This window comes from Anopheles moucheti, chromosome 2, assembly GCF_943734755.1.
Source record: "Anopheles moucheti chromosome 2, idAnoMoucSN_F20_07, whole genome shotgun sequence".
Taxonomy (NCBI): domain Eukaryota; kingdom Metazoa; phylum Arthropoda; class Insecta; order Diptera; family Culicidae; genus Anopheles; species Anopheles moucheti.
The window spans coordinates 36901873-36929561 of NC_069140.1; the positions used below are offsets into that span (position 1 = coordinate 36901873).

Genomic DNA, 27689 nt, shown 5'->3' on the forward strand with positions numbered 1-27689 from the left:
ACAACAACAGCTGTTCGCCAACGAACCCTGTACGTTTTATGGCATCCAATGTGCCAGTCCGCACACACAAACACACTCAAACAAACCAGCTGTCATTCTGCGCTATTGTCAATTGTTCTGCGATTCCCGATTCCAAACGTTGTCTCCTGGTCGAGTTGGTGGAGTTTATGCATCTCGTCTGCAAAAACAACCCATTTGCCAGTTCTGCTCGTAGCATAGTGATTCCAGCCGTTTTTCGTCATGGTGCCAATCGATAGCGCCCTGTACAAGCGGTGATTTTAATTCGTTTCTGTCTGCGCTAGGTCTGTGTCTGCAGCATAAAAGCTTAAAGTGAGTTTCATTTTTACATGCATAGTGGAATAGGTCGGATGAATTCCGCAGTTCTCAGCGAGCTGGATGTGGCCTTGTGGCGAGTGTGGTGCCGCTGATGTATTACACGTTGATGTTACACGTAGTGCGGATGGTTTACCAGAGTGAAGGAATTACCACGAACGCAATCCGTATCAGCAAATCTGGCGTTATCTAGCCTCCGGTGCGTTATCGTGCGGCTTTTCAGGCTTGGTGGTCGGAGCCTGCATATTCTCAATACTGCCGTTGAACCGCGCGATAACGCGCAATTGGTTCTGTTTGCTGTGCTTCGAGTGTGGTGCCATTTCTGTGTTGGCCGCATTGGGGGGATGAGAGTGCGTGTACCAACGTGTGTTGCTATACATCCTCCCCCGAGGCGGTTCCCGTGTTTCGTGTCAATCGCAAACGTGCTTTACAAGTTGTTGCTGTCCTCAGTTATATCGTTAAGTGGCGCACGTTGCCCTTCTAATCAGTGCTTACTTCTCATCTTGCTAGGGTTTTTGTCAGGAAATACCCGGAACTTAATCATTGAATGGAAAGGCACCCAGTCTGTCTCGCAGCCTCCTGTGGTAACAACGCCCGCAGTCACAAAGTGACAAGTGCAGCGATTCGCTAAAGGTTAGCATAGAAAGGTACGTCTTCGAAACATGAATATCCAGTTGGGCAAATGGAACGCTACATGGGGCTCCCATGGTTGACGATGACCTTAGAATGGTCATCATCTTACGGAGGGCACAAGAATTTGTGGTGTTTGATGTTTGTGCTTTAAGATATGCTCGATTCTTAACTTACGGAAACAACCACCACTACGAATACGCACTGATATTGGAAGTGCTAAAATCACTGGCCAGATTGCTTGATCCGCTGATTGAACGTTTGACCAGCGAAGTGGCAAAATTAGCATAACTTCCTTTTGATATCGTACCAACACACAGGCAGACGAGATTTCGTCTCGCGCACTCTTACGTCACCGAGCATGCTGTGTGTGAGGGTGTCGTTTCTCTCGCTCTTTCTCACCCTGTTTGCTCGCTTCTCTTTCTCACTAGCCGATGCATTCACGCAATCATGTTGCTCGATGAAACGGCACACCTCGCGTGTTTTTGTTGGCTGGGGGAGGGGGTTTTATGTGCAATGTGATGCAGGGGGTGGTATTGGGTGGTGATGATGCAACTCACCGACTACTGCGAATTGTTGCAGCCGGACAACCCGAACGTATTCTGTTTGGTTTCTTTTGCAAACGGCTCTCAAACCCATTGCAGCAGCTACTATGATTGCATTTGGACATATCGTATTCTCGTGCTGGCTATACGATAGCCTGGACCGGTCTTTCGCCGGTCTTTTTGCAACCGTGTTCTGGCTATCTGTCTGCCATGGACAGTAAACGTCAACGAAAGGTTAGCGCAACAAGGCGATACACCGTCAGTTTAGCATTGTAAATGTAATTTACAGAATTTTCAACTGTCTAGCATTGTCATTCGCATCCCGGGATTTCCCCGGGATTCGTAGCCGAGAACGAATCCAAAATGTGTTCAACTTTCAGCGAATAATTTAATGAAATACTCATAAAGCTCCTCAAGCGCTTTTTTTGCTGTTGGTTCTTCATTCAACGAAGCATATGCAGCTTATGTCACACTGAGTTATGGCAGGGCGGGTAGGCGGGTAGGGTAGGTCATATGATGAAAACCCCGTCTTCCTCTCAACGCAGCTCATTAACTTTTGTTATTTTCGCTCTCCTTTCTAGCTCCATTTACACCATTTTACATCTTTTTTGTCGTATCTCATCTCAAGTCTTTAAACACTAACCTCTCTGTTGTGCTACCCCCACATTGGCATGGTCGCCAACCACGGCTCACATACACTACAGATTGGTGGACGGTTTTATGCAACGGCAAATTCACACGTGAAACCATTTGCGAACGGGGTTTTTTTTTTCGAACTCTGTCTCTTTTTGCCTCTTTTTGGTGTTTATTTGCGTTACACGAGTTGAGCACACGAGGGACATTAGTTTTAAGGTATTTTTTTTTCTTTCTTCCGAGGATGTTGATAAAAGTCTACTATTTTTACATGTCTATCATGAGGAAACTTCGAGACAACTTCCGCAAATTAAATCAATTGAAACTAGCTCATAATATTGCTGTATGTACAGTAATAAAGATGTATTTATTAGTGTATGGGCTAATGTAGTCCGAACATTGAAGGTTAAATTGAATGTGTGGTATACGTAAGTCTATTTTGAGTGAAGTATATTCAGACAGCGTAGTCAAGAAGCTCCTCAGAAATGTTTGATTTCAATTTCAAAACAATACACCGTTAAATTACAATGTTTCATCCCAATGAGTTCGCCTCATCGTCATGCAAGATAGTATAAATTGTATGTTTAAACGTGTGTTTCGGTTTCCAGCCATTATTTATTGATTGGATATCAATTATCAGATATTCCGCAATGGACCAATTCTGATAAACTTCCCGCTCGTCAAGTAAATGATGTTAGTATTCTGTGAATTTTATTTTTGTTTTGGTTTTTATCAAAGAATCATCATGTAATGGTACTCGAGAGTTCGAAGAAGAGTCTATTAAAACATGAATTTTTAATCGCGTCCATTATATTCAGACATTTTCTATCGTCTTCTTGTTTTTTGTAGGTCCAAATCATGTCACGTTTTCAACGCCATTTCCTGGGAGGGTCACTTCTATTCTTCAATGAAATTAGAAAAGTGCGTCTAACACCTGTCATTTGCTAAAGGAAGCCTATGGCACAAATGGCTCAAAAGCATGCACAAATTTTGCTGTTCAAGCTCCATCAACACCCAGAACGAAACATTCACTCTCGGAAAGGCCCATGCCCGGAAAGGCCGCATATGATTGGAATCAGAAATCATGCATTAATGAAATGCAAAATCCGAGTGGTCAAACCATCTCGGTCATACTGGGCAACGGTATTGAAACGAAATTAATTCGTTTGTATTGTACATTGAAAGCAAAGGCAGCCAGTGTATGAGAATGAGCACGAGTTAGTAATTTAGCCGCACGACAAACGTTGTTGCTGCGGTCATATGAAGTGTTTGGAGTTGGAGTACGGTGGATGCAATCGTCAGGCAAAAACAATTAATTATTACAATCTGTACGTTAGGTTTCTCGAAAGATTTTTCAATTGTTGTGTGGAAAGAACAAGCTAATTTAATATTTATCACTAAGCGTCCAAACAAATTTATTACTTTTCCACACAATCGGCTTCATTTTGTCTTCCACTCGGCATTTGCATCCAACGCAAGGCCCGCTGTTTTGGATTGATTAACCTCACCTGCCCATGGTGGTCCTATTGCTTCGGAGCATTTTTTTATTGCGATTGCGTAAACTTTATGGCGCACCATCAACACGCCGTACAGTTTCAGCGTAGGTCAGCAAAAAAAAAAAACGATACAGAAAGCTTACTTTAAACATTAACTGAAATCGTTCACCAAATCTACACGTAAGTCGGTCAACTTTGAATTGCTGACGTTGTCGTTGGATTTTGTTTTATTCGTCCCCACGAAAGCGAAATGGTTCCAATTCTGTTTCGTCTATCCCCAGCATTAATTTTTGTAGGTAACCGTTCTTTCATTTCGTTTATTTTCCACCCTTTTCCGGTAACGTTACTACTGCCGCGTACTGTGAGAGAAAGAAAATAATGATCTCTTGTAAGCGACAGGTCACTACTGGCACTTTCTGTTATTCCGCCTGTTACCACTAATGGGCATGGCCGAACCCAATATCTTGTTACTGCCTTGGTTTGGTTTTTGGTTTTCCCGTTGCCTGCTGCAAGGATTTCAGAGGGGGTTTTTTCATTGCGCGAAGGATTACGCTGAGATTCAATTATGGGCATCTACAGAAACGGGCGACCACCGAACAGAAAAGGGCTTTAATAAGTTAAGCTTCAATCGGCCACCATGAAACAGAACAAAATAGTGAAGGAAAACAACCACTGCTAGCCCAAGATTTGACGATTGCTCTTAAAAGCAGCGTGCTGAAATCAGAACACTTTCATCGTACCAATTGAAATTTATGGTTTCATTTTCACAATGGTGCATTAAGCGTGCATAAATTAGGGTTCAATTCTACTTTAACCATACTCATGCCGTTCTCGAATACTTATCGAAAACTGAACAGACAACACTTACCCAGTTTCCAAGGAGAGATAACGGCGTCTCTGGCAAACGGTGACGAATGGTGAAACGGACTTGTTGATAGTATACGCCCAATCTCCCCCCCCTGGACGCCGGTTGTATCTTATGATCCTGTTTTCGATGGTTGCCAAATTTCTTTCTTAGCTGCACCCGACCGATTTTCCAAGCGCGAGTTTTAGTTTAACGAGGTGTAAAATTTGAAAACGATTGCGTTGGTGTTATGCGATTTTCCACACCGTTCGCTTCTGGCGGGTGTTCCGGATGCGGCGCGATGGTGCCTACAAAACACAATCATCGTTTGGTGTAAAGTTTGCAAAATGGTATTAAAATTTTCCGATAGCAAATAACAACCAGCGTGTCATTATGGCGTGCCACGTGATGATCGTTTGGTTTTGTAACCAATGTTTAACTTCGAGTAAAATCCGCCGTTGCAGGAGAGGGAATGTGCCGCGGCAGTAGTTTCGATGCTGCAACACCTGGCAAACAAATGAAGTGTACGGCTGGTGTAGACTGGTACGATAAATCGTACTTCAAACGGCTATCGTGCTTTAATGCGGCTGTTTCGCATACGCTTTCGGTGTAGTGATTAGTGGTGAGTTGTGATGCTTCACATATACCGCAATCACTATGACTATGGGGTATGTTAAACACTTGACACAAGAATGTCACCTATTAGTGTAAACGGTAATTGCTTTTTCATATAACATGGCGATCAATTATATCGTTAGAAAGTGTATGCTGGACAATCATGATATCGTTGTTGTACTAATTTAAATATCCAAGAAACTGGGGTTATTGTTTAGTTAATAGCTTTGTCACCAAATTTACCGTAAAATGCATGTAGTATTCTTTCTTAATTCCGGTATTTTTTTAATTACATTTTTAAACTTTATTTTAGCTATAAAGAATCGATATTTTCACTTATATCAGATATTTTTGTGACCTTTGGGACTCGGAGACGGAGCTATCATGAGATTGACAAAACAGTGATATATAATATCGTAAATGTGCACTATGTGTACGAAAGAAGTCATGCTTTAGTGTGCTCCACGCGGGAAAACTTGCAAAACAAATTGCGGAGGTTATACATCGCCATATCGGTGATCATATCGAGTAATATAGAATAGAATGGTTGAACTAAAGTGTCCGTTAATTAATTTAATGTTTTTTTTTTCACTTTACCATGAGAAAAAAATCTTACAACGTCGTGTACAGATTTTCGATTTTTTTATGGGCTACACTATACTCTGTAGTTTGTTTGAAATATAGCCATTCGTATCTCGTTGTTCAAATCATTAGTGACGCTATAACCTCAAGAGGTATAGGACTGACCATTTCTTGTTTTTCTTTGATTTAATCTACTCGTAGCTGAATGGTCAGTCCTGCGTACGGGGAATAGATCCGGATGGAATTTTGAACGAGTCCTATCATGTAAAGACAGACATTTGTGGTTTGTTAGAATGTATTCCTTCACTAGTACAATTATATAGTATTGAGTACCAGCTCGGCAACTTATTTAAAAAGGCATTTTTCTATGTTACTGACCAACGTGAACTCATGTTTGCCTCAGACGGAAAATGTAAACAACGTTTAAAGACACATCTATATCATTTCTGCATTATTTTGGAAACAAAAACTCGTGGCTCTTAAGTTACTCTTTTTTTTAGACCGAATGCATGTACTCACTTAATATTTTTAAATAAAACAGCAGTTCTTGCAGCAGAAATTGTATATTATGTATGTAATAATGGTATGAAATGAAATTTAATCCTACATTTGCTTCGGTACTGGTAAACAATGCTTCGCTGTATCGCTGAACTTTCGCTGTAATAAGGTTCACTCTCCTTCACGCTGGTACCGGTTTGTGAGTAGTTTTCCGAAACTGTACCCCAATCTTCCGGCTGAAATTAGTCTACACACAATAGATATATGCACCCCCCTTGGATGAACAAGCGTTGGCCAACTATCTTTTGCCCGGTTTGGGCTGAAATTTTGGAGCCGGAACATGCGACAGCTCAGGCGTGGTATTTCTAGGTTGAACGCATTGCTAAGCTTTCGGCAGTTTGTGTGTAACTCCCGTTGTGTTCATGTTGGCTGTGTGGCTACGAAACTACAGCCACCGGCCATTCTACCACGAAGACCTTTCTCTTTTTTTCGGTCAAGCAAGGTACACCCGGATGCATGACACGATTCCACTCGTAAAGCTCACGCCTCGCTAGTCTGGCAGGAGAACTGTGGCAGCATTCGGTGAAGAAACTGGACCATCTCGTGTGCGAGGGAAGGGAAATACGTTTTAAAATTAGTTTTCTTTGGCAAGTGCCGAATTATGCCGGTGCCGTGGTTTATGTTCGCTTCGTTTTCCTCCACTGAGCCACTTACGTACGTGTGCGGATTTTTGTTTTTTCGTACTGTCGCGATCTACTCACCTTGTGTGTAGGTAACGAATTGCTTTCAAACTAATCCAACCGGTCGGTCCATCTAGTGGCTAACCGTAAGATCCGGCGAAAGGATCACGAAGTCATTTTGCATCCGAGATTGATTAATGGGGTCTCTGTTTTGTTTTGCTTTATATTGAATGGTTTTGGACTTTGTACCGGAGCTTAATTCAACTCTTCGATGCTCATATTTAAACGGAGAAAAATAAAATTAAAGTTTGATATTTGACTACAAAAAATATCAATTTAAATGTCGATAGTTTGAGGTTTTTATGGTAGAAATAAATTCGAAACATTTTCAAATGTATCATATCACCTCATCCATATACATTTAAATAAATTGACAGCTTTAAATGCTCTTAAGCATAGATTTTTGATCACTGATCCACATTGCTTTGGTCGTCATTATTTAATCCAATATTTGTGGATTTGTTGTGGTTCGACTACAGCAGCTTGTGACGAAAGGTTACAAAATAAATTCTTTTCGAAACTTGTAATCATTTTAATTTGATTCTTCTCCTTTAATATTTGTTAAGAAACCAAGTGGTTTTGTGTGTTTTTTCTGCATTTAGTAATGATTTTTCGGCATTAAGAAAAGGTAAGGTAAAAAACAACAATGTTCACTGTTCAATATTGTTCACTGCAAAGGATTTTCCTTTATATTATTTATTATTTTACCTTTAATTTTTTTTCTACATAGTTTAATGTTCCTTGGTGTGATGATTTTGATAGCTGCTTAAAGTAAATACCCACCTTTTACAAGCCTGTTTCGACTAGCCTGTTTTAAGGTTTTCAGGACAGGTTTTATGTTAAAGACACCTGTGGACTAACGTTCATAAAAAGTTAAAGTTAAAAGATGTATTTTGTGCGTGGGTGTGTGTGTGTGTGTGTGTGAGCAAAGGCAAAAGCAAAGCTGCTAAAGCCATAAAACGCTCGGCTGATTTTGGGCTGAGCTTTCCTTCAACACAAGCTTTGAGCTTGAAATGTTTTACACTAGATCGTTCAAAAATAGACTGCCGAACGCTCGAGTAGATATAGAATTTTAATTTGATTCAGCAAAAACTTTAAATTATCCTAATTCATTGCGGTTGGCTGGATCGGAATGTTCCAGAATTGGATCTTTGAATGTTCACTCAATCACCACATTTCTGACGGTAATGCTATAACATTTGTACACCACGGCGGAACCAAAGCGATTGAGAGGCGTACAAATCCGTTATTACGAGACGAGCTTACTGGAGGAACTTAATTAATAATTCTCCTTCCGAAAAAAAGAAAGTAAGTTGATCTTTTTTGCTAGTCTGCCGATGACATTTCTCATCTCTTGCTGGGATGGGGGAATTCAATGGGAATGTTGAGGTAATTTAAGAAAAATCGAATAATGTTTAGAAATTTAACTCAACATTTCATTCATTCGAAACATTATATACATCTTTTTTTTATTAAAATAATCATTTTTTTGTTGTTGTTTTGATTAAAAATGTATGTTTACAGTTTAGCATACGGGAATCATGACCTAACCTGGCCCAGACATGCTAAAAAAATGGTTTGTTTTGACATTTGTTGAGCTTTAATTAGGAAAACAATCCAATCCTTTCGAGCTAGGCTCCACCACCAGACTTGCCATTTGTATGGGAAGCTGAAAGCGGATAAGCCTGGAAACGTCAAAACCCCATGGACTTTTTAAAAATGCTGCTCGAATTTGCTGCATATTGATGCATATTGTTTTTGCGAAAAAATTACGTGTGCACCCACAGGTGCGTCTTTAAAAATAATATTACTAAAGGGTGCACGAAGTACTTGCAGAGTTTTAAATCATTAGTGATGGTGGTGGGTTCATTAATGCCACTTGCAATGTATTTGCAGATACGTTTATTTATCAGATCATTAGGAAAGAACGTTTAACGATCCCGAAAATTGAACGCTTTATTGCAAGTACAAGTGCAAATAGCTTTACCACAGGCTGTGCATGGGACCAATGGATGTTGGGCCAATGGAGAGTAGCGGCTACGATTGGACTAAATGGTTATCTCCGAAAAAACATCACCCAAAAGCCCTCGCCTGCATCACAGCGGCAGAACAAAGGCAAATATTCTGTTCACAAGCTGTGAACGAGGTCTATCTAATGCAAAGAGTGAGTCAATAAAGCCAAATTGCTGTGCGTACGGAGGGAGCGTATAGGAGTTGTTTGTTTCATGTACCGTAACATGTGGTGAGCGCATCATATTATACAGGCAGGGCTAAGGATGTTGCTGTCGCTTCGTTTAGTGCTGCCGGTATGGGAGTGTACTCTCAGCACGGTACGGTCGCATCTGTTTGTTGTCTTGATTTGTTGTTTGAAATGGATGATGTGGTTTTACCTGGTATTTAGCACATTCCAAATCCGTAGTCTTTTAAAACTCCCCCTTGCATTGCATTCGGTTGTCGAAATGGTGCAGGTCTGCGGAATCATGTAGTGTACATCTGGAAGGGTGGCTGATATGCCGGTTTGGTAGACTGTCATTGACAGCTGGGCCAATTAGTTCCGCTGCGTGTGTACAAATGGCATTTTGTGGATGGATGTCATCAGAATGGCCAGCTAAGTTCTCTGTAGGGTTATTTTATACTGTCTTTGAAGTAGAGTTTGCCCGACTCGTCGAAGACATGGAGCACCATTTTCCAGCGAGCACCAATTTATCACACATTCCGTGCTCATATTTCCGTTCGCCTGTTTCTTAAAGTGAACATTTTCAATAAAAATTCATCGCACCATTGCAAACTTGTTCGTTATCAATAGGTTACACATGGTGTGGATGCTTTCACAGCAAACATCCAAATTCGCAACGATGTCAACCAAACAAAAAATGCTTCATAACAGATACAGTAGTTAAAAAAAATCATTTATAAGAGTGATCGGTACAAAAAATCGTCATAGTGAAAAAAACTGCAAAAAAGTAAAATCAGCTGAACAAACACAAATAAATTTGAATACATCCGCAAAAAAAAACCCCTCGCTAGACGACGTTAGGTTCAGCAATAATACAGTGCGTTGTACACACCGGTTGGGGGTCGGTAAATTGATATCGCTCAAAAAGTTTACACCAATCGTCCCACTTTACCAGTGGCCAGATAATGCTTCTCCCCGTGTAAGCGATACCAGCAGGGTGTGTCGGATGGGCGGAATGGACAACCACAAATCGGTGGAGCACAGTGCACTGTTCAGCAACAGTACTGCGTGATAAAATTGCCCTTACTCTCACGGCACATGTCGGCATCAGAATCAAACAAAAAAGAAAAACAAAATTATCACAGATTACAAGAATATGGGGCGTAAAACGGGGGAAAGTTTAACGCACTGACGGTCATATGCATATGTCGCGAGTGTAAGGCGGATGAATTATAAATAATGTTCAACAACCGAATGTAACTCCAATTCCAGTGAAAGGCCCCTGTAAAGTGATGTTGGTTGGAAAAATTGCACTCATGCTCCAGTGATCAGAACAATTCATAATGCTTCAACAATTGTGTTTAATTACCATTGGGGATGCCAATTAGTTTCCATCGTTTTGCTTAAGTTCCTAAAGACTCCGGAATAGAATTAAGGAATTCAATCAGGAATGGTAGATCTCTCTCATAAAGCTGGACGGGAGCCAATAATTTTTGCTCTAGAATGTCCTTTTTTATTTGTTATAAAAAATATATTATAATTTTGTAATTCCCTTTTGGGAAAAAAGCTCTGTGTAAAAATTGCAAAAGAAATTCTACATTTACGGGCCAAATTTGGTGGACAAAAAAAAAACACGAGAAACTTACTTGTACACCCAATATTGTGCATCCCAAAAAAAAAATGTTATTTACACACGAAGTACAACATAACGTGATAATGCAACTTTACATCAATGGATGTGTTTCGCAAAACGGTATTGCATTCGAATGATGGTAAACAGCGGCAGCGGCAGATCTTAACCCAGATCTGTTGGGCCCTAAAGTTTTCCAATATGGCAGCCTAACAGCCAACGAACAGTTTGGTGCAAACATAGTGCTAAAAGTTTCTGTCGGGAGTTAATAAATTTTTGGGGGGGGGGGGGGGGGGGGGGGGGGGGGGGGGGGTGGTGGGTAGCACACACATGGCCGGTGATGGTGTGATGCATTGTATTTGATTGATTGCTTCTGGTCCATTCCATTACCGCGGACCACAACCGCCATTTTGTGTCGTTTAATATTCACAATTTTACCGTTAGTCCTGGAGAGATTTTTTAATATTTTAGCTAATAATTCAATTGTCAAAATATGTTTTAAATTAAGTATCTATTTAAACGTATGTAAAGCTTATTTTACTTATCCCGCCCATGGAGACGCCTAGTACTTTAAGTAGCATATTTAAAAATCAATAAAAAAAAACCTTCTGTGATACAATGGAATGATCCAAAAATAATGCTAAAAAGTTCCGCTAATAATTGGTCCCGTTAAAATTGTCCACAAACGTTAGAATTTTATATTTTTATCTCGTACAAATGAAAAATCGTTCTCCGGCACTTCGCCTACTGTGGTCTGATGGTGAAGCTTCGACTGCGGTCAGTGCTTATGGTGCTGTTCCGTTGTTTACTATCATCGCGTAACAGTACCCTTGTTGTTCCCTTCCTAGCACAACACTGCACTTCAACAGCGTCGTTGCGGTTTTTCGGGACCATCGCACATCGCCGATTATCACAAAACCGACACCGTCAAACGTTTAGCAATCGACGAGAGAATGTGCCCCTCCAATCGCGATAGCGAAGATAAGGAAATTGTTAATGGCCGCGAAAATAGTTCGCACACTCCACGGTGCTCTAATCACTAAAAGCTAACCACTCCGTGGACGGGGTTCCTTCCGCCTTGTAGGGGGGGATTTTAGGAATGCAGAAATTTCATTGCAAAACTATTGCTCAGTCCGTGACGAACGATCGTGTGGATCGGTGGTAGTAGTGTTCTGAAAAAGACACCCTCTGTTTCTCTGGCTTCCGCTTACAGTACGTTACCATTTTTATTACCAACCGAAAAACGCTTGTGTGTGTCCTAGTAGTGCCTTAGTATACAGTCCCAGAAATATTCTAGAACCGGAGACATCAAAGACGCAAAATTGTGGCTTCCTTCAAGTGTGTGTGAGAGAGAGAGAGTGCTGGTTTGCAATGTCCTCCGCAAAATGCCGTGATCGCCTACGACGCAACACCGCTCGAGTGGCAATTAATCGTCTTACACCTTATTGTCTGTGTACGGCGGGTGCCCTAGTTTCGTGGAAGCTTCCTAAAGCTACTAATTAGTGTTATTCAAGTATTGGCGCTCTTTTTGCACCTTCTCGATGTCGGATGATTCGAAGAAATATTAGCGACTGTTGTATTGCTAGCAACGCTTTCAAACTTCTTCTTGCCGTTCCGCACTTTATCAGCGTAATCTTCATTTGCCTGATAGGCCCCGTCGCTTGGGCTTTGCTTTCTCTGACGGTAGGATAACAGGTCTGTTTTCTTTACATTGCAAGAAAGTAAGCTAATTAATCCGTTGTGTTCTAAAGGGACAGCAGCTATATGGGGAGAGCTTTGCACCAGAGTGCATCCTAGCATTTTGCCTTGCGTTGGAACAACATTGCAAGCTTATTGCAAGATTGTGGATGCGGATCAACAGGGAAAATGTTATAAAATTCCCCTGAATTCTTCCAACACGCAGCACAATTTGATATCAAAGGTTCCTTTCGTTCGGGTACATACCGTCCGACACAGTCACAGTCTTCAACTCTCGTGTACTCGTGAGGGCCAGCCCACCGTAGCTCAACTTTATCTCGTTCAATGAAACGTTTAATTTCCGCATAGTTTATCGAACAAGTTGGACAGCCACTAGCGGCCATCCGGGGATGGGTGGCCAAACGCTTCTGTTAGCTTTGAATTTCAGCCCCAATCCAGTGCTCATTTCCCTGCACTCTTTATCTCGCCGCAAAGAAAGGATTTCGATTGGGGCTACGATAAATGAGCGCAGATTTAGATGAGCGTTTTTTTTCTCCTTTTCCTGGCAAATGTTTGATTTGAGCGGATTGGAGTGGATACCCGATGGGGAAATGTTTTTCAACTTGTTATTTTTTTTTTAAAGCAAACCTTTGCAGCTTCTATTTGTCCCTTTTCTTCCCATCCCGATCGACGGTCAAGGTTGACCGAAGGGGTTTTGGAGTCGTGATTTACTCTACCACCAATTCAACCAAACCAAACAAACCCAATTATGCGATAGCATTCCACAAGCAAAACCAATGCAGCTGCGGAAGTGAAGTTTAGTCTTGCCTTCGGGGAAAGTTTTTATGTTTTGCTGCAATCGTACAAATGTATAAAGAGCTACAGCCGAGCAGCACTCGGTTGCCTTGAAACTGGTTACCGGATGGTATAATTAGTTTATAAACTTTTTAATCCATCATTTGCCCCCATGGATGTATGTGTGTTTGCACTTACGTACAGATCATAATGTATTACAAGCTGCTTTAATAAAGCTTAAGCATGAGCTACACACACTCCGTGGAGGGAGTGGCACGTATTTTTCGATCTCCGGTGAGGGAAGTAATTGATAATTATATTTTCTGCTAGCTTCTTCGCTGTTCGGTTCCGTGCAATTGCTAAAAGAAATTCAGAAGAACGTAGAGCACGAAGAAAGTCCGCACAAACTATTGATTATAAGCTTTTGCTAAGAGTGGTAGTACGAAAAAAAAAACGAATGTGCGTCATTGGTAAATGGTGATATTGTAAAAAATCTGTTCCAGAATTATGCTTTCACCATTCAATTCTTGGAAGTTCCACTTTATGATGTGGTCATGTTGTTGTTCCTGTAGCTTTGAAGCAATGGAATTTAATTATTTCACGCAAAACGGATAGCGCTGCGCCCTGCCTGGCTTGGGTCTCCACGACTTCCACTAATATTTATCAATGTTTTTAGTTGAACGAATTATTGGAAGTAGAGGTATTTTGTGAAACTTGTTGCGCGTAGTAGACCAAATTGTGTTTTTTTTCAGCTGGGGCAAAATTCCTTCGAAATGATATGCACCACAAACCATAACTGTAGATGTAGCCGCAAAACACCGCCAGCTAGTTTGGTTTGGTGAGCTTTGGTTGTTTTATTTGGCCAAAAGAAACATTTTCGTATTTATTACCTTTCAAACCGTTAGATTAAAAAAACAGAGAATGTTGTTGAGCTTGTGTCTGTTTATAAAGGGGATGTAATTTTAAGATTTCATTTAAAAATTGCTTTATGGAACATAGGTTGCTCCCATTCAACATATGGCATTCCGTGTATATCGCTTGTATTTGTTGAAAGCACCAAAAGCTCCCAAACAGCATAAAAGCTCCCCAATAACCATTCCTAGCGAATTAAAGCTAGGCTTATAAATCAGATTGTTGTTGCACGTTGTTAAACGAATCTTTCGATGACTGTTGCTTCAATATTTGGAGCTTTATGAAAACTTCTTAAATGTTACAAAGCATCTGGCCTTTATGAAAAGCTAAGTGGAACTTGATTGTTTGTAACATAACAACAAAAAAAACTCCAATTTAATTTGTGAACGGCTTGAATGTGGGAACACAAGATTGTGTTTGCCGTGTACGGTTTTTCCCACGCCACGGCCTCTCCAGAGTTCATCGTTCTATTTTCAAGCTAACGAACGGCCCCGAATGGTTGGTTTTTACAAGAGCTTTACTATGCACGGCTCCATTCTGTGCCGCCGAAGAGAAACCATTAACCATCTAAAGCCATGGTCTATCGAGATTGATCAAATGGGAGCGCCCAGTACGCTTGCCTACCGGGCGGCAACCAACCACCTTTATACCACCGTCCTCCCGGCACAGCTCTCAAGGTCATCCAGTTTGGTCGATTTTCGTGCCGTGCCGTCGTGCCGCGTTTCCCAAGCACTAGTGCCCGCTGCTTACGGACCATGGTGCCATAAGCCTTTCGGCATGCTTGCTCGTTGACTGTGCGCTAGTCCTCTTAGTTGACTAGTGGGGAATGTTGTTTGCCAGGGGGCGGCCAAGCATTTGCTGCCTGCACATCTAGGTGGTGAAAGGCGCTCGGATATTTCTCCCGCTCGCTGCTTTAGGGAAGTTTTGCAACGTTGGCTGGTGGTGAATATTTGATGCTAGAAATAACTCATTTATCTCGTTTCGACGTTTGTTTTTTTGTTGTTGTTAACATTCTAAACCTTTTAAAAGCTTCTTAACAGTAACGTTGTTAATAGTTCCTTCATCAATCATTTAAAACTATCCCTTACCAAAGTCAGTATTCAGCGGCAATCTACTTAAATCTCGCTCAATAGAATGGCCTTGACCTACGTCGCATCGTCAGATGGCTGTGAGAGCGAAAGGTGCAAAAACAAAGTGGTGCTCATTTGTTTCCCATTTAACATTTAAGAGTGCCATTCAACAATCCGGAGCTGGAAATCTGTGTCCTGTTTTCAATAATTCAACCAAACTGCTGTCATAACCCGGATGGGCTGTACATCATTACGGCTTACGGTTTGGTCCGTGAAGCAGAAGGTGGATGTCTTCGAGTTAACGAACCAAAACCCCCCGAACGATTGTGCCATCTGGACTGGTTGACTTGGGGGCGATCCGGTGGTGTATTGGTAGTGGCACTGGTCATCACACAACAGAACCGGTCCAGAATCCCATCCGCACTAATCCCTCGTACGCATGACCGACTATTCAGCTAAGGGTAAATAAAGTCAAGGGGGGCCAAACCTGGCCGTCCCAACCCATTTGAGATTGTTGTGCCGATAAAGAAGAACGATTGTGGAAGACAAAAGCACTATGCCCAAAGCTGTTCGGAGGAGTTTTAGTTATGTTTGATTATGCTTTGAATCAACGGTGGGCTGATCATGTCATTAGAATGCTACCAGACAACCCGTTACGTAATCTATAGGAGCGCACAAATAAATGTCTGTTTCGATTATAAATAATGTATGCATTTCCAAAAAGCAATAGGACAGAATTGAACGATTTTTCACAGGAGTTCCCTGTCACCTAAAGGAGAACTCAGCACTGTTTTGTATTTTATAGCTATGGTCCCAACCACTAAAATTAAACAGCGCTTTTCTTAAGTGTGTAATAAGCTTGTTCGAACCGCAGTTGACACCGTATAATTCTTCGCATTTGTCCGATATGGTCGATAGTCATCTGTTTTGCCTTTTCCTATCTTTAAAAAGACCAAAACGGTCAGTCTTGTTTAGGCAGCTGCAGCACAGAACGCCGCGATAGCAGTCATCGTCGTAAAGTGCAGCAGAGCCTAAAGATGACGATCGAAGGCAAAGTGATCTTTGCGTCCTCCCTGGAAGTAGTAGCAATCGGCCCAATGGTGCACAAATACTTAAGCAAGATGGACATTGTTTTGTGAAAGTTTTTAGTCGGCACCAGTCTGACATCTGGCTAGCAGCTCAATCGATTGATCAATCGATCCTTCTGGGAGGATCGATCAAAAACTCGAAAATGATTAATTAAACGTCGATTAATCGAAAATCGCTTGCTCGCAGTCGGCACCTAAGCGGTCGGCAGCAAATTTTATAGCAAATCTCAGCCAGAGAATCAATTTCTATGACTCTTTGGCCAACACGGAGGGATATTTTTTCTGAATGCTTCTTTATGTGAACTTTATGTGTTCATTTATGTGTTTTTTCATCGTCATCGTTCAAAATGTGTCCATTGTCCACTTTAATGCATACGTTATTATTACAACTAGGTCAAACTGTATAAAAATTCACGTAACATCAAACAACATAATACACCATTGCAAATGGTAAATATCCTTTATTTGGTACACATAATATTTTTTTTTCACAATGCTCCCCACTTACTGCCACATTGTTCATTACTGCTGTATTATATTCACGCTGTACTGTACGAAGCATAGTTAATGTTGTGCATTTTAAATACTGCACTGCTGTGCATGTTTCGCATTCTCGCGGATCTGTCTGCGCTGGTACGATAATTGAGTTACGTACCATAACCTGCATGCTGACTGTACGTGGTAAAAACCCGGAATCAAGCAGAGGGGACAAAAAATTCGCCCGAGATTATTTTTCCAGAGTCTCACGCGAAACTCGAAGCGTTTATTTGTTTATAGGCCACCTGATACCCGTACCCGGGGGCCACCAACACACGTGCTACTGTAAACACAATCAATAGCACCGGATCCCATCACACCCGCGCACCCGCGTTCACGCGCGGACAATGATCTCCTGCGGTCAAACGGAAGAAGCGCCTAGGGGAGAATCGCTGGTGCGATGTTGATAAGGTTGTCGAAAGTGGAAAAAAGTATCACGGTAAATCGAGTTTGCATTACTACCTTGCAGCATCCGTGTGATGCGCGGTATGATGGAAGTGGTCACGGTTCATCCAACCCGACTCACGACAAACTGGGGCGTGATATGGGGAGATGGGTTTTGTTAAGGTTAGCCACGTACCAATAGTACAGCAGGAGCATAGGGAATGTAAGGTAAGGCTTGTACACCGTGACGTCAACAACACCGGGAAGAGATGTGGCGGAAGGTTCTATGGACGTATGAACACAAACAAGTGAACGATGAATCACACAAGGGCGATCAAATCACGAACGCTGTTCCTAGGGCCGATGGTGGAGCATGGCGATCTAGAGGGATGCACGCACGATAGAGTCACACGAATGGGGTCTCGTAGTGGCCAATCCCTGCACTCATTGTTGCACTGATTCTCGCGCCCGATTGCGGCTGATGGACAATTGTTTCTAATTGAGCAGAATCGAAACAATTCCGTCCACGTACGCGACATACCGGGCTTTTAGTGGTGGTGTGCTTGTTTTATGTTTGTTTCTTTCTTTCCATTATACCAAGCCAATTTGACCTATTTATTTCCTCTACCAGCATGTATGTTTGTTAGTATTTCATCGTGTATCGTACGGTACGAGCACGAGCACGATCTTTCTTAAGATAATGGAGCGTAATCACAGTGCACTATTTTCTCCTATCTCGCTGAATTAAATTCAGCAACAAAAAAAAGAAAAAAAAACACACCTCAAATAGCTCACGTTCTCTATCTCATGAAATATGCAAATTTTCATATAATTTAGTCAGCATCCTCTGCCCGTACTTGACCTTCAGCATGTTATTTTGTCCTTCTGTGTGGGGCGTGTAAGTATAGTAAGGCTACGGTTTTGTTTTGTTTTGTTTTGCCGGTCCATCCTATGTGGTGAAATCACTTCATTCACTTCATTCTCTAGGAGAGCCTTGCCAGCAGAGTGCCGCTTGCTTCATCCGCTTGTGGGTAACTTTAATAAATTAGAATGTCTCTTGTCGAAGCACTGCCAGTTTATCTAGCACCAGCCACACGAAACATACGATACAGCTTTACCTTATCGCACCACATGCGGTCACACTGGCAAATGTTGTTGTCCGGAATGGTTTCGTTGCCTAGCTCCATATCACAAACAATCACATACGACATGGTTTCGGTTCAAGCCTGTGGTTTCCATAGCTTGTGGTTTTTTTTTGTTGATGCTATTGTGATAATAAATTGTACATACTTTCAATAATACATATCATACGTAATGGAACATTTGTTTTTTTGGTAAAGCCGACTAGCAACATTTTTTAGTCGGGCAAAGCATGTGTAATGTTTTAAAAAGCTTATTTTTACCGATTTTATCGATAATGGATTATTATCAAACATTTCGATATGATTGCCATTGTCCGGAAGTCTTCATTGTGCTATTTTAATTGAGTTTATTTTCGCTGAACCGTACGGTACATTCCGAAAAAAAGGGGAAATTACACATTAAATAATGGCTGAGTTAATGCCAACGTTAATGATTTTATATATTATTATATATTATTATTATTATATATAATATTATAGATTTATATTATTAACGCCAACGTTAATGATTTTTATATATTATTCAGCATAGTGTTGTGTTTTTCAATTGAATATAATGGTTAGTGTGTATAGCACATCATAATGCTATAAATTTAGTAATGGAACATCAAATCGAAACCATAATTGCTGTGTGAATTTTTGATCTACTTTACGCTAAATGAAGACCACAAGTCTTTGGTACTTTGGAGACAGTCAAAACGTGTATAAATCGGTGTATTTTTAACATAATCATACACCATCATATCATGAAGGTTTATAGGGCTGTATTTGTTAGTTAACGGTACACTTTTGTCAGATGTTGTATCAGCATAGTGTAATAAGTTGTGAGAGAAAATAATTTAAATTTTCTTCCGCAAAATAATTTGTTTCTTAAATAATAATTTAAGCATTTAAGCAACTACGAGCTAAAATAATGCGCAGAAGTTCTACAACCACAAATGAGTATATCTCCAGCGCATTTGAATCATCCGGGGCTTTTATAAGCAACAGCCCCATATTCCACATTTAATAATCCATTGCCGAATTCGCCAATTTAATCGCTTGAATTAACTGGGCGGACTCTAATTTTCCTTTTTTTTCTATTCCCATTTCGACGTAGACAATGTTTATGTTCGATTTAAATTTCAAATTTCACATCTGTGTTATCGCCACTTTTGCTCGCACATATTGGTATGGAAATCATTCAATCATACAAATATTAGCATTTTTGTTGATTTCGCTGTGGCTATGGAATGCATCATGCAATATGCACTCACATGCATTAATTAGTACGGTACAGCGGTAGGCTAGAGCTTTCTCGTGTCGCGCTTATTTAACACACGGGAATGGTTTAGAATTGCACCGGCTGTTTCCGCAGTGTTTTCTTTTTTTTTTACTAAATTGGATTTGTTGCTTAAAATTAGTACCCACGATGCAAATGTAGGCCAAATTCACCACTCGTGGTCTACCCTCAAATGCATACCAATGTGATAAAGTAAGTTCTTGAACTTGACGCGGTTGAACTAATTCTCCTCACTTCTTTCTAATCACCGTACCGGTTTTACTGGCCACTGTGTTGACCGGCGAGAGAGAGAGAGAGAGGGTTCAACAAAAATGTCATTAAAATGTGCTACCGGATCGATACACATTTTAATTCTTCTGCTGCATTCACTATCCGCCATGGTGGTAACGCGTTCTTATTTTCCATCCTCCTTGATACGCAAAACGATCCCATCCGTTGGATAAAGTCAGGGGTTGTCAGGTGTATGTGCCGGTGACCGATTTTAGATGGTTCTCAATTCTGGATTATGAATTATGATAGCTAAATTATGCTTTGAATAAGTATGTACGTATAATAATCCTAATTCCAAAACATAGTCTTCTCGTCAATTCACGAAACACGTAGCAAGTTCATCATAGCTCGTTCCATTTCCTTACAGCCTTGTACAACTTTCGGACATGTTACAAACTTGTGTTCGGTGTTCCCTATAGCCAAACCACATGCGGTATAGAATGGGTCTCCTGCCAGTCTCTGGTTAAGCAAAACTTCAATTGGAAGCACGCTGTTCATTCGCCGTCATGTACAACGCAGACTTTTCATCAGTACTGAGTAGTGATGGGAAAGTTCCATTCTCTTAGGAACGTAACGGAACGAACCTAGCGAGTGCATTGAATCTACTTTCACGAGAAAATGAAAATAATGCTGTACGATATGGTTTTTACATATTCGTTGCCTTTATTAAACTTTTAGCAAAAATCATTTACAGTTTACGGTTTACAAACAGTTTCGAGTGTAAATCAGTTACTATGAATTCTTCGCAACTTTCAACGATATTTTTTTTATCAGACCTCTGAAAACATCAATAAATAGAGGAAGAAATTTAAAAAAAAGAACAAACTGAAGAAGTAAGGACATGTAAAAAAATGTAAAAAATACGACGTATATTATAGGATGTAATATTGGAACCGATTGCAACTACAACCGTTGAGGATATGAGTAGGTTCGGAACGAAATTCCCATCACTAGTACTTAGTATGTTTTTGTCAACATTGAGCTTAAGCAGTGGATACCGTATTTGTATGCACTTTAGGTGTTGCTTAGTATGTTTTGTTGAGGCAAGCAGATTCCTATTTTAAATGCGATTTTGAATACATTGTCTATTTCTATACTTAATTATTTTATTTGTTACAAGCACCTGTCCGTTCTGAATACATAAAAGCGGCTTAATAAAACTTGTTTTAAGATAATAATGTTAGAAAGTATTTCTAACAGTTTGCGACCTGGATTCATAATGAGTAATACTGCAACAAATTTTGTTTCAAACAAGAGCGTAATGAAAAAATAATGCATACGCATGAAAACAGTTAAATACTCATTCTTACTACACTCTTTGCTTGCTTTTATGTTGATTTATGTAATTGCATGAGGAAAAAGGCTTGTAAACAGTGATCCTAAATCACTAGAATTAATTCATTATGTCGCTATAAAGTTCACGAGAAATAAACTCTTTAGTAATACAGAATCAATTTTTATTGTTAAACCCAGCAAAAGAAAATGGCATATAAAATCACCGTTTGCCGGCCCCTGCCTTACGACCGCCACGGCTAGAGCGAACCGAACCCGCCCAAAGCACGCGCACGCACAACGTTGGAATGCGTCCAAATGCCAAATTCCACACTAAATTGCACTTTTCGACGGTGTGATAACCGACCGGTAACCGGTGTCGGGAATTTTGAGATGAAATTAAAATGGCAAAGACGTGTGGGGTTTACCAGCCCGTTTCTGGGGTTTGTTTGAAAAGACCCGCCTCTCCCGCCTTGCCAACAAAAAAGCGAGCTTCCCACACAAGCGCCTCATTGAAACTTGCATTCGCTAACACTATTTATGATCCTTTTTGGGTTGAGACGTTCCATTTGCCCTCTTGTCTATTATAGCAATTTTCCTTCTCGTTGACTTTCGCAAACTGCTCGTCCATACTGCTCGTTTGTGTTGGTTGTGTGCTTTGAGGAAAAAACTGCCACCGACAAATGGCATTCTGCCTCCGAAGGTTCAAATCCGGTGGGAGAGCAGTATGGTACAACGGAACAGAAAACACGTAATGTGATAAATTCTTAGCGACATTCTTTCGCTTCTATGCCTGTTGTAGTAGAGGGAGGTAACGCAAAAAAAAGAAAACGGAACTGACAAACTTCTCATCGTAGTGCACATAAATGGTACGTGAGCCACTCGTTTGGTTTTGCTGGTGGATGCATTTGGACCGGCAAGAGTTGGTCGGTTGCGAACACACACACACACACACACAAACGGTGTGGAATCAATTAATGTTAGGCTTCTGGTTGGCCTTGCAATGATGCAAACAACGGTCCAACTGTTAGTTCGTTTCGTTAGGTCCAAGCTATTTGCTTGCTGCTGAAAGAAATGGCAACTCGTAAGAAAGATACAGTCGGCACTTTCTTATACAGCTCAACTGGAACGGTGCAGAAAGTACCACACAACACAGCACAATCCTTCCGGGGGGCACGTACCGGGTACAGGACGTGTGAAATATGACCTCCATTAATGTATGTTTCATTGTGCTTTATTCATCCATTTTTCTTCCAGAGAACAACTTGTAGTCTTCCCCGGTTACGATTGCTTCAGCCCGTGTAACTTCCAACACCCTCCGGTCTGGTTCGGGTGCGGAAAATCTCGAACACACCACCACCACCACCGATTAATAGCCAACATTGACTGGCAAAACATACATGGACCATTCGGAGCACCACGACTACAGCCAGCACGCAAACATGTCGAGCGGAGGTGCACATGCAGGACACGCCGGTCATACAACGGTCGATCACAGCGCACACGATCACACGATGATGGATCATGGAGCGCACGGTCAACATCACGGTGCGGGTGCGGGTGGTCCGGCCGGCATGGTACACCATATGATGTCGATGTCGGTAAGTACCCGTCGCCAGAATTTGGCTTTCAGTTGGCTGTTCTCCCTTCAAATTCCTGTCTGTTGTTTTTTGTTTTTAGTTTCACGGTGGCTACGATGAGACGATCCTTTTCGAACAGTGGAAAATCGATAGCCTGAGCGGGTTGCTTTGGTCGATGTTACTCATCTTTGTGATGGCTGCGCTGTACGAGGGCTTGAAATACTACCGGGAGCATCTGTTCTGGCGAACGTACAATGGGCTCCAGTATCGCCCGGTCACGGTGACGGAGAAAAGCAACGGCAACGGTGTGGTGGCGGCCCCCGGCACATCCGGGACCGCCGAACGGGGTGCTGGCGATGGGCCTAATGGAACCGGTGGCGGTAGCGGAGCGCTAAACGAGGAGGGTGACCGAATCGTGCAGTAAGTTTCTGGCACAAATGCCACCGTCCGATCGCTTATCGACAATTCAATTACGTTTCACCCATTTCCCACCATGTTTCCCCCCCCCCCATCCTTGGCACATCTCCTACCATCTGTCCGCTCCCGGAGTCGTGGAAAGCGATGATGACATTCCTGCGAAAGATGAAAATATCCTTCAGTGGCATTTTTTCTCACAATTTTCATTCATTCTATTTTCCGTGCTCCTTCATCTTTGCCCGAATTTTGCTCCCCCCCTTTTGCTGTCAACGATGCCGTTCACCCCCCGGGAACGATGGGATGCTGTTACGGTGCGCTATTGTTTCGTCGATAATGTGTCTCCTGTTGCGCTCACCACCAACCCATCCATCTGGTGACCCGTTTGCTGTACAAATACCACGAACCAAACAACACACCGCAACTACCGCACATGTTAATGTCATCACCATGCATCGTCATTGTCCATCGTCCCGAAAACCCATCTTCCCATCGCCACGATCCATCGCCACCGGGTGGGGAATGCAATTGCTTTGCGTTCGGTGCATCACACGAATTTTGGATCCTTGCGGCATGCAATTCGTCGCAACATCAAAACAACTACGAACTCCCGGGTGCGATCAACACAAAATCGATAACCAATAATGCAATACCCTTCCAACAGCATGGTTGGTGAAGTGATCCACAAGCAACCGTAAGTTTCGCTTACATTGTAAATATGTGTTATCCGTCGTAACTGCTACTCCCTTCGTTGAGTAGCGTTTCGTTGTTAGAAAAGCTTCAGAGAGTGCATTCATACTTGACTTTATCATTTTTAACATTAGCATGATTTAGCATAAAAAATATGCGCCACTAATGCGAACCCAAACTAATTTCCATTCACTCCGTTGAACTAAAACTGTCGACTTTATGCTGTTTATAATCCTCTACTCGAGATCGTTCGTCCTAGTTTTTGCATCTATTAGAACAAAGCGAAAAACAACCACATACCTTACCGTCTTACTAGCAACTTATTGAAAAGAAGCTTTTAGCACACGGTGCATTATACCACAAAAAGGGAATAAACAACCGGTCACACTCGTTCCCTATCTCCGTACTGTGCTTTTGTAAGGCCGTTGCCTATCCTACATGCTTCTGCACATCGTATTTATCCGATTGCAACTTTTTCTTTCTTTCTTTTTTTGTTTGTTGCAACCATTTTCTTCTTTCGTTTCATTCATCGCTTTATACCTACTGGCCGGTTCCTGCCCACGACACGCCGGTGCTTCATATCGCTGCTTGCTTACATGCTCTCGCTGGTTCTGCTTTTTGTCTGTCGCTTATCTGAAGGCACCGGTACAGGTATGAATATTTGCATTTGATTTATTTCTGCCTGCAGCCCACCGAAGAAAGTTAATCGTATTAGAATAAGTTTTTATTTTATAAAATATTTTTCCTCTCCTTCTTTCTTTTGCCACCGGATTCGTGTGTCCCCTCTTTTTGCGGCGAAATAAAAAGTGCCTTGCATTGACTATCTCTTATGATAGTTGTGGTTTACAAAAAAAGGCAAAAACAAACTTTTTCAATTGCATTATAAAATCGAAAGCAAAACGTCCCAACGAAGTTATGGTTTCCGATAAACAACCGATGCAGCAATCGCTATATTTCATATGTTATGCAAAATAAATTATCCCCATTCCGACAAACTCCTAGGCTCTGCGGGGGTATGATTGAATGCATCACACCAGACGGAACTGGAACCGATGTAAAAGGAAATTGTCCAATAGATAACATTGGAAAGACGTTGATTGAAATTGATATAGGTTCTAGCTTTCTCGTTACTCGGGATTGTTTACGCTGTCCATGCAACTGTTGATATGCGATCCATCTTGTTTTCCAAAAGGTGTACCGTACATACTGCTCTGTTTTCCCTTTAATGCCATTTGACAAACTGGCGTTATTATACTAGGAACCAGTAGTACAGCAACCAAAGTTAATAGTTGCTGCTGTTTCGCAGTGTTTTACATATGGCATGATCAAACACTAATGATTCCAGGCAGCTCGACCGGTTCGCTGACGCGTTTGCTCCTTCATCTTCATATTGGTTTAATGAATTCAGCTAAATTAACAACATGCATGCGCACCTAACATGCCGCTACTATCACATAATGCTGCATTTTCGGAATCATCTCCCATCCCGGTGCCTGATTGGTGTCAATTAGCTAAAGAACGCTGCACCGTGCGCCACCGACCGTGACTCACATATTTAATGGTGTAGTATTAAAGCAAGGCAAATCATGCTCTAACTTGATAATGCTATGTATGTGGAGGCCTAATTTTATTTGCCTTCTACTTCAGTTCGTACTTCATCGCGTACTGCCAGCGATTGAAAGGCTACTGGCCGTTCGTTCCGCGTTATAGAAAGCATACCAGCTAGTACGCATTAATTTATCACCTTTGGAATTAACCTTATGCGGCATCAATAATGTCCTCCTTCCCGGCAAATATCAATAGCATTTGATTCACACTGCGTACGCTCTACTCTTCACTTTCAGACCGACGATGCTGTCGCTGATGCACCTGTATCAAACGCTACTGCACATCCTCCAGGTCACGACGAGCTTCCTGCTGATGCTAATCTTCATGACGTACAACACGTGGCTCTGTCTGGCGGTCGTCCTGGGTGCCGGTCTCGGCTATTTCCTGTTCGGATGGAAAAAGTCTGTTATCGTCGACGTTACCGAACACTGTCACTAAAGCGAGATGCGAAAGCACCGAAACATAAGCACCTGGCAGTCGATGGTGGACAAACCCCCGGTACACATTCTGTACCCCTTTCGGAAGAGATGGTGGGTTGGTCCGTTGTTTGGTAACACACACACTGTTAAGATCGCTCTATATCGGTACACTTTGTTGACCGGGCAATCCATTTAAACCCCATCGATACGGCTTTCTCGTCGCTAGCGGGCTTACTATGAATCTATGGTACTATATACAGTAACACAAAAGGGAAAAGAAGGAGTAAACATCGAAAAAAGAAAAAAAAAGACAGTTGACGTTGGGTAGAGATGTGCAACGCGGCAAATGGCTAGTTGCAGTGCGGGAAAATAACAAACAGACAGCCGGTACACGAAGGTTCGCCTGTGTAGCATCAATTTAATTGCAGTGCTACGGATCGGATCAGCGCATAAATTAGGCATGTGTGTAACCTCGCGCAAAATGCAAAAGAGAGCTCTCCGCGGTGGTACTGTGCGTGGATATGTAATACGAATTTACCTGTTGATTGAACGGATGCCAAGCTTCCGAGTGTTGTGTATTTGTTTGATGGCGCACTATCGGAAACGGTGGAACAAAAATTGACCGGTTGTGCGAGTAATGACTGGGAAACTGTCATGCATAGAAACAAAACGATAGCATAGTAAAATCGGAACCGATGTAGGGTACATGTTATGCTCAAACAGTAAACACTAGACATACAAATTCCTATCAAAAATGCTGATAACAAACACTTTTTTGTAAATATCCTAATCAAACAGGTGCCGAGTTTTGGTCGCTAAAAAAAAGAGAGAAGCGCTAAGGGAAGATCGCAAAAAAATCGAAATATCATATTCTAGTTGACGACACACGGCCATTGTAAACGAACATAGTGTTTTTTTTTTGTACAGAATGGAATGTGAGTGTTTGGTGGTCATACCATATGGTCATAACATGTACAAGGCGCACAGGAGACACACAAAAAGTAACTTGCAGCAGTAGACGTAAATTGCGAAGAACATATTTTAAGAAGGAATTGAATCGAATGGCTGTTGGTCATATTTTTATTCAAAGATAACAAAACAAAACAAAAAACTCCTAGATGTTGCATTAACAATAGAAGAAAAAAAGGCTGGATACCGATCTGGCAAAGAAGCCAAACGATCGGGAAGTATAGGTACAGAAGAAGATAAAAACAAGTAAACACAAACACAGGCGAGGAAGTAAAAGATAAGACAATTTACTTACATTTACCGTTTTACCGTACAACTATTGAATTTAGCCGTTAAACTGTAACGAGAATCCACTAGAAATCGGTGATTTACACGACCTTTTTGTTCAAGTTTTATTATTACATGCACTTTTATTATGTTATTTTTCCTTTGTTCAACATCAATTTAAGCGTCGGTAGTTGGCCACATCACTGCCACTATCATGCCTTGAAATCTTTTTTGTATCTAGAATTTGCTATAAACTTTTGTTCATTTGATTAATCTACGGTTTATTGAGTTGTTAGTTTTTCGGCGCAATAGCCCGGCCATAACGTAATTTTGGAGGGTAACTTTCAATGCCCATATGTTTGGCCCATTGGTTAAAATTGCGCGCAAAAAAAAGCACATCCAAAACGGAAAATTAGCTGCTTTCGATGCGTTCCGGCAAATGTATAAGCGCGTCCTTTCCCAGAATACTCGCAACTCGATAAGATAATAAGCAAGAATCGTTGAAAAAATGTACAAGCCGCCAGCCAGCTTACCAAGTTAGATAGGGATGTTTTTAAGCAACAAACAAACAAAAAAGAAAGGAGAGAAAGT

General features: G+C 41.5%; 1 protein-coding gene across 2 annotated transcripts; it reads left to right on the forward strand.

The window, feature by feature from the left end:
* The first annotated feature begins 193 nt into the window (after positions 1–193).
* Positions 194–26213, forward strand: LOC128302829 (high affinity copper uptake protein 1). Of its 2 annotated transcripts, XM_053039680.1 has the most exons (6): positions 194–330; positions 844–980; positions 22409–22752; positions 22832–23151; positions 23810–23839; positions 25680–26213. In XM_053039680.1, the coding sequence occupies exons 3-6, from the start codon at positions 22552–22554 to the stop codon at positions 25879–25881; spliced, it is 753 nt and encodes a 250-aa protein (XP_052895640.1). In that variant the 5' UTR covers positions 194–330; positions 844–980; positions 22409–22551; the 3' UTR covers positions 25882–26213. The 2 variants fall into 2 exon arrangements, with proteins under 2 accessions (XP_052895640.1, XP_052895647.1); XM_053039687.1 differs by lacking the exon at positions 23810–23839.
* The last annotated feature ends 1476 nt before the right edge of the window (positions 26214–27689 follow it).